This window comes from Tympanuchus pallidicinctus, unplaced genomic scaffold, assembly GCF_026119805.1.
Source record: "Tympanuchus pallidicinctus isolate F22 unplaced genomic scaffold, pur_lepc_1.0 scaffold5, whole genome shotgun sequence".
NCBI classification, from domain to species: domain Eukaryota; kingdom Metazoa; phylum Chordata; class Aves; order Galliformes; family Phasianidae; genus Tympanuchus; species Tympanuchus pallidicinctus.
This window is the reverse complement of record NW_026294769.1, coordinates 75,190,585-75,204,107: the sequence shown is the minus strand read 5'-3', so window position 1 is coordinate 75,204,107 and position 13,523 is coordinate 75,190,585. Positions and strand designations below refer to the sequence as shown.

Sequence of the window (13,523 nt, the reverse complement as noted above, 5' to 3'; positions counted from 1 at the left end):
GGAGGAAGGCGGGTTAAGGGAAAGTTGGAAATAATGAATTTGAATGTAAAGAATTCTCTCTGCTTTGTTTGTACTGCTCTGCAGGCAGTACAAACTATTGCTGCATGAAACCTGGCACTGGATTTACAAAACCAGAGAGGCTCATACAGCTCAATACGGACACTGCAAGAGGTAAAAAGAGGCAGAGGTGTGCGTTCAGTGCACTAGATTTAGATGCTTTCAGTACTGACGAGTCCAAGCTCGCATTACTGCTCTGAAGTACCAACACAAGGCAGCATCACTTGTACAGTGCCATCTTCTTGCTCTGGTACATGTACATGTAGGCATCACAGAAGAGGCGTTTGGCCACTCCGTCCATGTCTCGGGGCTGCTCCAGGGCCAGCATGGCCAGTGGCAAGTCCAGGTATTTGGCAACTTCAGGGCACAGTGTTACAGTGGGGATGTTGAAGCCATTCTCACCACCTAATCCAGAAGGAAGGAGAAAAGTTCAAGTCCAAAGCATGTCCCAAGGCATGAGTACCTACAGTGACTTAGCTGAAAGATCTGGAGGTCAGCACCGCCATTGGGCAGGACAGATCTGTCCTATTGTCCTCACAGCCCACTTAAGAAGTCCCTGGTCTGAACAGAGCCAGAGGACAAGACCACTAGGAGCAATTCATATCTCCGTGGGCTGGGCCTACACTGCTCTGGAATTGGTTCTGCTAGAAGTAGAATCACAGAACCACAGAATCACAGAATCACCCAGGTTGGAAGGGACCTCAAGGATCATGTAGTTCCAACCCCCCTGCCCAGCAGGGCCACCAAACACACATTCAGATCAGGTTGCCCAGGACCCCGTCCAACCTGGCCTTGAACACGTCCAAGGACGGGGCATCCACAACCTCCCTGGGCAGCCCGTTCCAGGGCCTAACTACTCTCCTTGTGAAGAACTTCCCCCTAACATCCAACCTCAATCTTCCCTCCTTCAACTTGGATCCATAGAATAAGAATCCTAAGGCATGCAGGTGACTTTAGAAGAAATGAAGCTGTTAACTCCCCCAACAACAGTCATTCATCCCAAAAGCTTCGTACTCCCTTCAAGCATAGTACAGAATCTTCCAAAACCATCCAACTTGACGCAGACTGAGCAGTGCCCACATGATGTGTGCTACAGACACCCACCATACGAACTCCTGGCTCCTATCGAAGCACCAAGCCTGTCACTTGTGATTCATAGTTAGAAAAGACCTCCAAAATCATCAAGTCCAACCCTGACCCATTCCCATCATGCCCATTCAAAGAATTATTAAGGTTGGAAAAGACCTCCAAGATCATCAAGTCCAACCCCCAACCCACCACCATACACCCATTTAACCATGACCTCACCGTGCCTGTCAGCCATGCTGTCAAAGAACATCCAGTGCTCGTTCTCAGGGCCATATTTCACAAAGGAGACGTAATGGCTGGTCTCAATGCATAGCACTGCAAAGAGCTCCATCTTCTCACGAGGAACCTCCTGGCTGCCCCGGGAGCTGCGGCGACGAAATTCTTCTGGGACGTGCAGCCTGGTTGGTTTGTGTGTTTTGCGTCGGTAGTGGGAGTGAACCTAAGGAAAGGCAATGGGGTGGCACTGCTGAGAGGGCAGAACTGAAGCTGGCCTGCTGAAAAGAGGAGCGTGCAGAAGTCAGACCTTCAGTTTATTCTGCACTCAACTGCTTCGCATGCAGTTGGGTCCTCCTCAAGGAACAGCAGTGCATTGCAGGCTGACAGCAAGAAGTTTAGAGGGTCCAGCAGTTGGTCTGTGCAGGTTTGGGTGTTCATTCTGCTGGCAGATCTCATGAGCACCCAAAGGAACTTAATACCTGTTTGGAGCAGGTGCTGCAGAACTGCTTCAGACCCGTAGGTGAGAATATTTTGTCTTTGAAACACTTTGAACACTCCCAGGTGGCAACGTCACTGCACACACAGCACTCTCTGGGACCTGCAGAGGCAGAAGTGGTGATGCCTTCTCTTTGTCTTACCTGGAATCCCATTTGTCCTGTCAAAACTAAGCATTCAGGGCAGAGGAATCCCACCATGATCCCACCTTAGCTCCCGCCCACAACTCAGAGTGTTATCCCTTTGACACCTGGTTGTTCCCAGTCTCAGCTGTTAAGTTTCACCATCACCCAATAACTTACTGTCCAGCAGCAGATCGGTGATATCCAGCTCTAAGGAAGGGATGATCTTGCTGAACATTTTATATTCCTTCCCAAATCGTGGCATTTGAATAATGAAGCAAGATGGGATCTGGGAAAACAAAGGCAAACAATCCAGCAAATTCCAGAGACTTTTCTCTCCGTATTGCTACTGTGAATCACATCCCATCTCAGGTCACACTCAGATTTCCCAAAATATCTTTTAGGTTGAGGCCAAGTATTCTCCTGCTTTGCTTTGTAAGATGCACCAGACTCACTGTAGGTTTGCTGGAAGACTACAACGTAGATGGAATGAAGCTGGGCTCACCTCCACTAGCTTCAGATCTGAAGACAGGAAGGAGTGTTCCACCAACTGCTGCACATCAGGAACCACTAGGTCCTCCTGTTTGTCCATAAATATTTGGTAGCAGTAGCAGTCCTGTTCCTTCTGGGCTCCTGACCTGCAAGGAGTGGTCACGGGAAATGCTTACCTCGTGCCATTGTGAATCTCATTATCCAACATAGCACGACGTCCTGCTCCCAATGAGCATAACTCAGTTTCCCCTCTTCCATATTAAAGATATTTCAATTTTTTTAATTTTTTTTTTTTTTTAATGAACCACAATCAGAAAACTCCTTTTTTAGATCTATTTAGAACGGATTTCCTCCAGATGACCCTCTGCAGGGGGGCAGCAACACAGAGTCTCCTTTGTGCTCCACCTCTCTGAGCACTCCACAGCCTCGGGGTTGACTGACGTCTCCACAAAAGAGCACAGAAACCCAACAATTCCCTTCTATGCTCCCAAACAGCATCGTTATTTTTGGCTTCCTTCAGCCTCTCATCCTCTTTGTAGAGTCCTGAAAAAACTGGGACTGCATCCACAGAGTCCCTGTTTGAGAACTGTAGGATCTGAGCCAGATTGAGAGCCTGGACACATCCCAAAGCATCCAAAAGCACCGAGGATGAACTCTGTGTTTCTCAAAGCTCTCCCTAAGGATGACATGACTTTCTTCATCATTTTTCCAAAGGAAAAGCCTCCAGGCAGAGCTTAGAAGTTGTTTTGGATGGGTCACTTGGGACAAATAGACAACAAATGATCAGATGTAAATAACTAGTGAGACAAATAAATTGAGCTCAGCTAGAATTGTAGAATCATTAAGGTTAGAAAAGACCACTTAGATCACCTAGTTCAACCATCCACCTACCACCACTACTGCCCACTACACCAAGTCCACTACACTGCATCCATTGGAGTATTGGAAATGAAAAAAATTGTGTGGGAATGGGAACTTACTGCAGTCTCAAGAGTGGCTCTATTCCCAGGACCTGATGCATTATGAGGTTCAGGAACTCCTCCGGATCTGGAAGGACAGAGAGAAGCAGAAGTCACACCACAGGAGGAACTTGCCATATTGCAAAATAGATGTGAGCCAAATGCCTGACACTGGGCAATCTGTTGTAAAATACCCTCGTTGCACAAGGAGAGAAATGTGATGACTGCAATCAGAGAGGTTGACTTAAATTACAAGCATTTTCTGCCTTACTTTAACCAAACAACAGCCTTTGGGGAACCCCAAATGACTTATCAGAACTCAAAGAGAAGTTGACCGTGGCAAAATGGACTCTGGCAGGTTCATAGGGACAGATATTTCAGGGCTAATTCAAAGACTAAAGGTCAAGGGAATGCTTCTTCACACAGTTCATCCTCTCCCCTCCTGGCAGCAGCTCGACGGTGGCAGAGATCCAGCAACTCCTCTCCCTCCATCAGACTTCAGGACAAATGTCAGTTAAAAAGCACATTGATATTTTCAGCTTTTAAGAACTCTTGCATGCACAGTTTTACATAAACGAGCAGCACAGCAGGCAAATCAATGTACGTGCATGGGAGAAGCACACAATTAAGCTGTCAGCACACACAGGAGCAGCCTGGAGAAGTCTCCAGAGAGCACATTACCTTTCTCTGCATTGGTAAAGCTTGAGCATTGGCCCTTCTCAGTTAGCTGCTCCCTCAGGTGCATCACACTCCTAGCCATTACAAAGCCATTCCTGGAAACAAGAAACAGCTACAGATGATCCCTGCAGTGTATTTGGTGAAGTATTGCAACAGGCTGCCCAAGGAGGTGGTGGAGTTACTGTCCTTGGAGGTGTTTGAGAACTGTGGAGATGTGGCACTTGGGGACATGGTTTAGTGGGCATACTGGGGATGGGCTGATGGTTTGACATGATGGTCTTAGAGGTCTTCTTCAACCTTTCTGATTCAGATGATTCTATGATACAAACCACAGCACCACACACTACACTAGGGTTGTATTTCTGCAGGCAGTTCCAGGGCACTGACCCCAAGGAGGATGCTAATGTCTTATTCTTAGGCAGGAGCAGCTCTCCATGCCTCTCTCACACCTAGCAAGGGAGGATGAGAAAAAAACTAGTATCTTTAATACAAAATCCAGACAATTTAGCTGCCATGCTATGGTCTACCCATATCCAGCCTTAAAGAAAATGGTTGATTAAGGACATGGTTTAATGGGTGATGAGTTGATGGTTGGACTTGATGACCTGAATAGTTGGAAAAAAGTATTAGTGATTCGATGAGTGGTCAAGGTGGTGATGGGTTGGCAGTTGGTCTGGATGATCTTAAAGGTATCTTCCAACCTCAGTGATCAATGATTCTGTGATTTTGAGCAAGGAAACCTCACGCATGCCTTACAGTCAGGGGAAGAAAACAACTGGAAGAGGAGCAAGAGAGGAAGACCTGGATGGCAGGAGACACCCTACAGGTAACCCCTTCCCAGGCACCTTCTGGAATTGGAGAGCAGAAGTTATCAAACAGATGGACAACTTCCAGCATCCTCACATACTGCACTCACTTTCGGAGAGGGTTCACGATCTCATCCCGCAGAATGTTCTGGACATTCCTATCACACAATGGGAAGGGTGTGAAGAGCATGGAGTCCAGCACGGATGTACAGGAGAAGAGGCTGTGAAGAGAGAGCACTGTCTGAGTCTGAGCCAAGCGGTTGGAAGCAAACTGTTGTGCTTAGTGGCAATCAGTGGCTTTCATTTTCAACAATCCATGCACGCAATGACAGAAGTGTGAGTGACAGTGCATCTCCACAGTGAGATAAACCACATCTGGCTTAAGGGATGCTTGGAGTAAGCAAGGAAACAATTAAGAGAGAATGAAATCTCGTACTTCGCAGCCAAAACTGCTCATGGGGGCACCACTGAGTCTTTTCCTCTCCAAACAGTGCTGCAGAGTGAAGCTGGGATCTCCTGGGTGCTTTCTTTGCAATGTTTCCAGCCACTGTCTCCAGTGGCAGTCAGCGTGGTCCAGTCCAGAGAACTATGATATCTCATCACCCTGCACGACAGACACACAGAGTGGTACTCATAGGGGCACCTGAGTGTCTGAGAACCTCATGGATTACAGGAAGGAGACCAAAAGGCTGCAAACACTGAGGTTGCACCTCCACACAGTTACATTCTGCTCTGCGCCAGGTCAATTTCCAGCCACCTTGGAAGCCTGCACTGCAGGGCACTGCCCAGTTAAGAAGTAATCATTTAACAGTATGGCACTGCACAAGCAGGCACTCACCTAAAGAGTGCTGCATCCATGTAGCAGGAATTGCAGTGGCCCTGGATCCCCTTCATCCTTCCTCGTAGGATGTGCACCGCTTCTTCATTCCTTAGAGGAGGAAAACTGAGTGGAATGTGGGGAACATCTTCCTGCTTTCCTGCAAGAGAAGCAACAGAAGCAGTTCCCTTTCGCTTCCCACCTCATCTAGGTGAGGTCCTTCCCCAGTGCCTCAGAGCTCTGCTCTGCTCCTGCTGGGACTGAACCATGCTGGTATGGAGGTTTCTCCCTTTACTAATTCACCTACTGGAAACGGAGACAAAACCCAACCTTCCTCACCAGAGGAATTGCTATTGCTACGCCCTAGCAATCCTCAGTTACCCTTACAGGACCCTTCCAAAAAGGGGTACTCTATGATTCAATGATTCTGCTGCCTCCACCATCACTATGCCAAGTATAACAAAGACAAAAAGAGCCACAGAGAAGCTGGTGTTGGGTTCCAGGCAAGCTTGGGATCTCCCTGTGGAATTTCCCCATGTCACTGAGGGATGTGGTTTAGTGGGCATGGTGATGATGGGTCCATAGTTGGACTTGATGGTCTTAGTGGTCTTCTCCATTCCTAATGACCTGATGATCTGTGTGGTCTTCAGTCTGAATGACTCTATGAACCTATGAAAGACATTCAGTGCAAGCCATGAACGCCCAGCCTCAGGGAGCATGTAGAAGCTCAGATGCATTACAGCCTGGATTCATCTGTCTGCCCTTGCCATGAATAAGAAGGATTTATGTCCTCAGCCCTACATCCTCTTACTAACTTCATCTTCCAAAGTAGCTTTCTCAACATGGTCTTTCTTGGTTTCTCCAGCATTCTTCCCTTGTAATCCAATCCCACTTTTTCAGCAGGCCCTTAAGACACTTCATTGTCCCTACTTCCAATTTTTGGGCAGTTTCCATGAGAACTTCCTTTTTTCTTTTACAGTGAACTCATTTATGTTTTCTAAATGGATAACTTATTGTCTTCTCTTCTCTTGGAGATAGTTCTTTCTATTAAAATGAAAATAATTACCTATTCTTCCCTTTGCTGTCCTGTGAATGCCTTACCACATCAAGCTTTACATTAATTACTCTTCCTTTCTCCAGGTACAACACCTTGATTACCTGACATCGTGGCCACAGTTACCAACTGCAACTCTCCAGAGCCATAACATCCATAAGATATGGTAGTGTATTTACTTGTCACATTCAGTTCTCAGTAATCAAAGAATATCCCAAGTTGGAAGGGACCCATAGGACCATCAAATGTAATACAAGACCTTTTCTTCTGCCTTGAAAGCCACAGGCAGAAAAATCCCAGCCTGCTTGCAGCAGTCACAATGCCATGCAAGAACTGTTGCTCTAGGCTTTGCTGTTGCCTCTTCACATTTTCTGCTGGCTTCTCCAATGCACCCATGCCACAAAGGCCTCATTTTCAGTGCCACTAGCAACGCCTTGCCTTAGATTCAACACCCACACAACTCTAGTCTACGTTCTCCTTGTGTTCAATTACTTACCATCTCTCACATTTGCAGGATATTCCCTACAAAGACCACCTCACTATCCTGAAAATGGACATCTCTTGGAACGCTCAAAGACAATCAATGAAACCACCAATTAAAGACACTGCACACGAGGGGTCTCCCCTCAACCCAAAGAGCTTACTATATTCTATGAGGCTCAGGTCGCAGTTGCGTGAGCACTGGAAGCGAACGTCGGGCTGGCAGGACTGCAGCTTCACAAAGATGCCACGCTTGGGAGCACAGTGGAAATAGTATTTACCCAGCCATTCGCCAGCAGTGACTCCTTTATCTTCATCCTAAGGATAAAAAGCATTGAGGAATGACACGGGAGCAGGTTTCCTATGAATCAAGTGCAATCCATCACATGGCTATTTAATATCTTAAGAGCTATGTGCAAATCTGGTGCTGTTCTGATGTTTTTATTTACTCTGGTTATGTTTTAAACCTGTGTTGACTCTGCTTGCAGGATTCACAATTATTCTGTTCTTACCAGTTCAACTCCTGCCATTTTGTGCTTGGTGTGGGGCAAGTACCCCAGCCAGCGGATGATTCCTGACACTTGGTTCCCTTTGTCCAAGGTGATCTGGACCATGGAGTTCACCTCCAGGGACGGGTTCACGCCTTCACACTCATCTCCGCTCTCACCTATCTGTTGTTTCACTTGTTTTGAGTGTTCCACTCCCATGTCAGACTCAAACGGTGGAAATAAACCTAATGGGTAGGAGAGACAGAAAGTCACCTAATGACAGACACCTCTACATGTCACCGTCGTCTTCCTTTTGCCAGGTCTGTTCTGAAATTATAGATCATATATACAGCAGGTTGGCTTCAGGTTATTTTTATGCCTTTAGTGAGATGAATCAACTCAACAAAGAGTCTAATGACAGCTGTCCCAGTCTGGCCATGGGATATCTGAACAGTATCTCTATATGGCAACAGAGAGCTCACCAGTTTGTTGCCTTGCCCAATGACTCACACCATTGCCATTGGCATCTGGGCCCTCTTGAGTTAATCTGACATCAGGATGAGGCTGTGCTCCACCTTCTACAGCTAAATTAAAGACTCTTCAGTCAGTGGTGCTCTCCATCCTAGGAAGCATTTCTGTGCTGTGATCAGATGTTTCTTCCTGATAAATGGGAGAACGCAGCTCTCTTTGCCTAATGCAAAGCATGCTGTTCAGAACTCGAGACATTTCCACGGACCTTTTCAGCTCTTTGATTTAATCTCTCAGTTAGGCTGAAGCTTTTGTTAGACCTGAAGAAATAAATGTTAAATCCACAAGAACGTGCTCAGGACAGACACATCTGTTAATAACCTACTTTGGGAATGTAAGTCTTCCTTCACAACAGAGTCCATAGGAATCTCTCTGAAAATGTCAGTTGTACCTTCTTCTTCCTGAAAGGAAAGAAGAATACATCAGCTAAATGGTCAATCAGACACAAGGCATTCCTGGAATATGAACCAATTTTTCCAAACAGGCCCAAAGAGTCTGCATGCAACCTTATATCTCTTTTGGATGATGCTTTCACTCCTCTTTAAAGCCTTAGTATTATAAACAATCAAATGAAAAAGAAACCAACAGGAAAAGAGAGCGAGGCTGCTCTTACCGGGCAAACTTTAACGAACCATTGGGTTCCCTCCCTGTAAACTGCCATTGCTATTCCTTTTCTGCGGACATCGTCCACGTAGAAGCTCACGGCATCTCCCACTTTCACAGGAACCACTTCCTCTGCATCCACCTTTGGCTTCTGCTTCCCGTGGTCATTATCCAGCGTGGAAATGAACTGGATTCTGCTGAAGGGCAGGAAGATCCCGCAATTGGGCTTACACTTGAAATACTCAATGCCAAGATAGGATCCATCGCTGCGCCCTCTGTTTTCACCCTCATCCTGAAAACAGGGCAGAAAGTGATGTCACATTGACAAGCATAAGGGGAAAACAAGCAACTTGCTTTGCTGTCAGGTGTTCAAGAAATGTAGCACGGAGGAATATGGCTAGCAGGCATGGCGGGGAATGGGTCAGCAGTTGGACTTGATGATCTTAGTGGTCTTTTCCAAACTTAATGATTCTATGAGTGCTGGTGATGGCCTGATGGTTGTTGGGCTTGACCTTATGGTCAGTGATTCTCAGTGGGCATGGTGGGGATGGACTGATGGTCAAACTTCATGATCTTAGAGGACTTTTCCAACCAACCACTAGATCAGGCTGCCCAGAGCCAAATCCAGCCTGGCCTTGAATGCCTCCAGGGATGGGGCATCCACAACCTGCTTGTGCAACCTATTCCATTGCTTCACCACCCTCTGTGTGAAAAACTTCCTCCTAATATCTAACATAAACCTCCCCTGTCTCAGTTTGAAACCATTCCCCTTGTCCTATCACCACCCACCCTCATAAACAGCCATTCCCCCTCCTGTTTATATGCTCCCTTCAAATTACTGGAAGGCCACAATGTGGTCTCCCCATAGCTTTCCCTTCTCCAAGCTAAACAATCCCAGTACCCCCTACCTTTCCTCATAGGATAGGTGTTCCTGCCCTCTGATCATCTTAGTGGCCCTCCTCTGGACCCACTCCAAGAGCAAAGATGCTCTACTACAAGCACGGGCTCCCCTGAGCCAATTGCCTGCTCCCGTACATTGTACCTGGTAACAGCCAACTGGCATCCAGAGTGCCCCCATGTTCAATGCCATCCTTCAAGGCTCCTGGTGCAGACATTGTGCTTGGAGCCAGGAGGAGCTGGGCAGGGCATGAACCAGACCACACAGTCATTGTGGTCCTTTTCAACTCAGGCCATTCTACAATTCTATGAATCATAGAATTGTAGAATCACCAAGGTTGGAAAAGACCTAAAAGATCACCCAGTCCAACCGTTCACCTGTTCCCAATAGCTCCTACTAAACCATGTCCCTCAACACAACATCCAGCCTTTCCTTGAACACCCCCAGGGTCGGTGACTCCACCACCTCCCTTGGCAGTCCATTCCAGTGCCTGACCACCCTTTCTGAACAGTAATACTTCCTCATGTCCAGCCTGAATCTCCCCTGCCGTAGCTTGAAACCATTCCCCTCCTCGTATCACTAATGACACGAGAGAAGAGGCCGACCCCCAACTCACTACAACCTCCCTTCAGGAAGTTATAGAGAGCAATGAGGTCTCCCCTGAGCTCCTCTTCTCCAGGCTGAACATTCCCAGCTCTTTCAGCCTCTCCTCATCAGCCCTGTGTTCCAGACCCCTCACCAGCTTTGTTGCCCTCCTTTGAACACGTTCCAGGGCCTCAACATCTTTCTCGCAGTGAGGGGCCCAAAACTGGACACAGTACTCAAGGTGCGGCCTCACGAGTGCTGAATATAGGGGAACAATCACCTCTCTGCTCCTGCTTGCAACACTGTTTCTGATGCAAGCCAGGATGCCATTGGCCTTCTTGGCCACCTGGGCACACTGCAATTATCCAGTTACCTGCAACTCCACTCCAAAGAAGAATGGGGTCAACGCATTCAAAGTACTTTTCTGAATGCTCCCAATGTAGCGGATGACGCCGGGGAAATGTTGCCGGTCGACCTCCACCATCACTCTCTGGCCCGGCACGGCTTGCAGAGCAGCCTCAAGGTTCAGCCTCTCCAGGAAGCAGTTCAAGCGCTCATTGTGGCTGCTGATGCTCAGGAGGAAGGCGGCCATTTCCTCACGCACAGGCTGCAGGATTTCCACGTTGACGGTGACAGTGGAGCTGTCATCCAGCATGATGACTCTCAAGAAACGAGTTGGGGGCACGTCGGCAAAGTTGCGCAGGTAGCTCCTCTCGGTGCAGTAGCACATGTTCCCAGCTTGGAAGTACTTGCTGCCATAGGCACAGTCTTCTGTCAGGATGTAATAGCAGTTCTCGTCCCCTACTGAAGGCAGGAGGCTCATCGTCGTTCCCCTGGGTGGTGAGAAATGAGAGAGGGGTGACTAACACAAGTTATCTCAGAACATTTCAGAGGTTTTCGGAGGTCCTGACCACAGCTTTGTATGCAAGCCCCATCTAGTTGGGTTTTGACTATCCACAAACAGAGATCCCAAAGCCTGCCTTCTGCTTTTGTCCCACGTTAGATTTCTTGCAGCCTAACCAAAATGGAAAGTCTGGCTCTGTTCCTCTGTGATACACTCCCAGCAAGAGCAGCACCTTGCACATCCTGTTCTGTACAACACTGCACAACCGGTTCTGTCTCATTAAGCTTTGCCTCCTGCTTTCTTTTGCAGCTTATTTGCACGAGCAGGGTGAAGGCTAAATTGTTTGTAAAATTCTCCAAAGGAGTGTTCTAGGCTGTAAATAGAGTTCTTCAGTGATAAAGCAGATAAATATTCAACACACGCTGCAACTACCTCATTACAATGTTAAAGCACTAAGATCTCCACTTTAAAAACATGCGTACTTGTAAAAAAAATGAGTATCTGAAATATAAAAGTACAACTCTGCACGTTTTTAAAAATTCAAACTCGGTGCTTTTCACACAGTTTACCCACCTCCCTTCCCTCATTGGTACCATTCAGAGACAGGACACAGATTTTTTTGTTACGACACAAAAAAGAAGTGAACACTGAGATGTCTACATCCTGCAAGTGGACAGGTCAACCCAACCTGCAGCTTACCAATAAACAGAATAGAAGAAATGTGCTTCTTTCCAGGAACTGGTGGCATCAGGAAGACGATACCAGTGTACTTTTTTTTATCTCTACATACATCCCTGTGTGTAGAAGATATACATTATTCACACAGAATCACAGAATACCCCGAGTGACCCACAATGATCCAACTCCTGACTTCATGTTGTTCCAACTTCGTGTTGTTTTGTGTACCAAAATTCCCTGCTACGTCTTCTTTTATCTCAGATTTTCTCCTTTTTTTTTTTTTTTTTTTTTCTGCGAGGACAACAAACTTCACTTTGTACTCAGTGCTGTCAGGTCAGGTAAACTGGATGAAAGCACTTCCCTAACCTCTTTAAAGCACACCATATTTGCAGTACACTCCCAGGGTAACCAGAAATAAAGGTGCATTCAGGTCATTTGGTCTGAAACTCAGTTCTGCAGGTCTGCATTTCACTCCATGCCCCACCAGCATAGGAAGCAGTAGGAAATGAGAGGGTGTGGGGTCTCAGCAAGCAACCCCAGAACCTCCACGGGGAAAAGCCATCCTAGAGGTGAGGCAGGGGGGGGTCCCACTTGGGGTCTGCCCCATAGCAGTTGGATATTAAGTGCTGTGATGGAAGGAGGGGATGGGGACACGGTGAGGGCCATCCTCAGGCAATGCGAGGCTCGTGGGGGGGGAGGGGGTGAGGGTCCTGTGGTAACGATGGATATGGGGGAGCAATGTGGGAAGATGGCAATAAAGGGAGATAATTGGGTGTTGGGGCCAATGTGGATGGGGGAGACAATGGGGAACAGAGACAATGGGGAACAGTGGGAGGGGGGCAATGGGGATGAGGAGATAACTGAGAGAGAGGGGCGGGGGTTCCAAGTGAGAGGAAGAGGAATGGGATAAATAGCACTGGGAGGTATTTGGGAGTGCCGGAGAGGCCCCACTGCGGCGGAGTCCCCTCTGAACGCCTCCCCCCCAGGCCCGGCGTCCCCTCTTTCTCCCCGTTCTCACCGCTGCCGCCGTTCTCTTCCGCATCGGTACCACCGAGCGGAGAAGGAAGTGGGCAGAGCAGCACTTCCGGTCGTCTCCCTCCCCACCCTCTCCTCTCCGGACCTCCAGCCAATAGAAAGCGGCAGTGGGGACCGAGGAGTCCAATGAGGTGGAAGGGGCGCTGTTAGTCCCGCCTCTTTCTGTGTACTCTTGATGCCGCCTGTGTTGCGCGTTGTGTGCGCTGCTGTGGGAGCTGCGTTCTCTCCTGTCGCACGCGGCCTTTTGTCCCCCCACAGCCCCGTGTTCCTACAGCCTCGTCCCCGTGGCTCTGTGTCCCCCATAGTCCCTGGTCTCCATAATCGTCAGAGCTCAGTGTCCCGTAGTGCTGTGGCTCTGTGTTCTGTGTTCCTGCGGCTCTGTCTCCATGGCCTGCTGTCCCCTAGTCACATAGCCCTGTGCCCTGCATCCCCTATCTCGTGTTGCCGTGGCCCTGTGTCCCCACAGCCATGTTTCTTATGTCCCCACAGCCCCCTGCCCCGCGTCCTATTACAGAATCACAGAATCACAAGGTTGGAAACGACCTGCAAGATCATCTAGTCCAACCAACCCTCCCATTCCTATTATGTCCTAGAATGGG

At 48.0% G+C, this 13,523-nt stretch overlaps 1 protein-coding gene across 2 annotated transcripts; it reads right to left on the bottom strand.

The window, feature by feature from the left end:
* Positions 1 to 188: 188 nt before the first annotated feature.
* LOC128091612 (ubiquitin carboxyl-terminal hydrolase CYLD-like) lies at positions 189 to 12,983 on the bottom strand. 2 transcript variants are annotated; one of them, XM_052704940.1, is made up of 16 exons: positions 12,908 to 12,983; positions 11,911 to 12,005; positions 10,741 to 11,200; positions 8,895 to 9,176; positions 8,607 to 8,682; positions 7,778 to 7,998; positions 7,430 to 7,583; positions 5,753 to 5,891; positions 5,025 to 5,135; positions 4,112 to 4,203; positions 3,452 to 3,518; positions 2,485 to 2,617; positions 2,160 to 2,268; positions 1,842 to 1,960; positions 1,366 to 1,585; positions 189 to 462 (listed from the first exon to the last, which is right to left on the bottom strand). In XM_052704940.1, exons 3-16 carry the CDS (start codon positions 11,188 to 11,190, stop codon positions 278 to 280), a joined length of 2,358 nt encoding a protein of 785 aa, XP_052560900.1. In that variant the 5' UTR covers positions 11,191 to 11,200; positions 11,911 to 12,005; positions 12,908 to 12,983; the 3' UTR covers positions 189 to 277. The 2 variants fall into 2 exon arrangements, with proteins under 2 accessions (XP_052560900.1, XP_052560901.1); XM_052704941.1 differs by lacking the exon at positions 11,911 to 12,005 and having other exon boundaries at positions 12,908 to 12,973.
* Between the last annotated feature and the right edge of the window lie 540 nt (positions 12,984 to 13,523).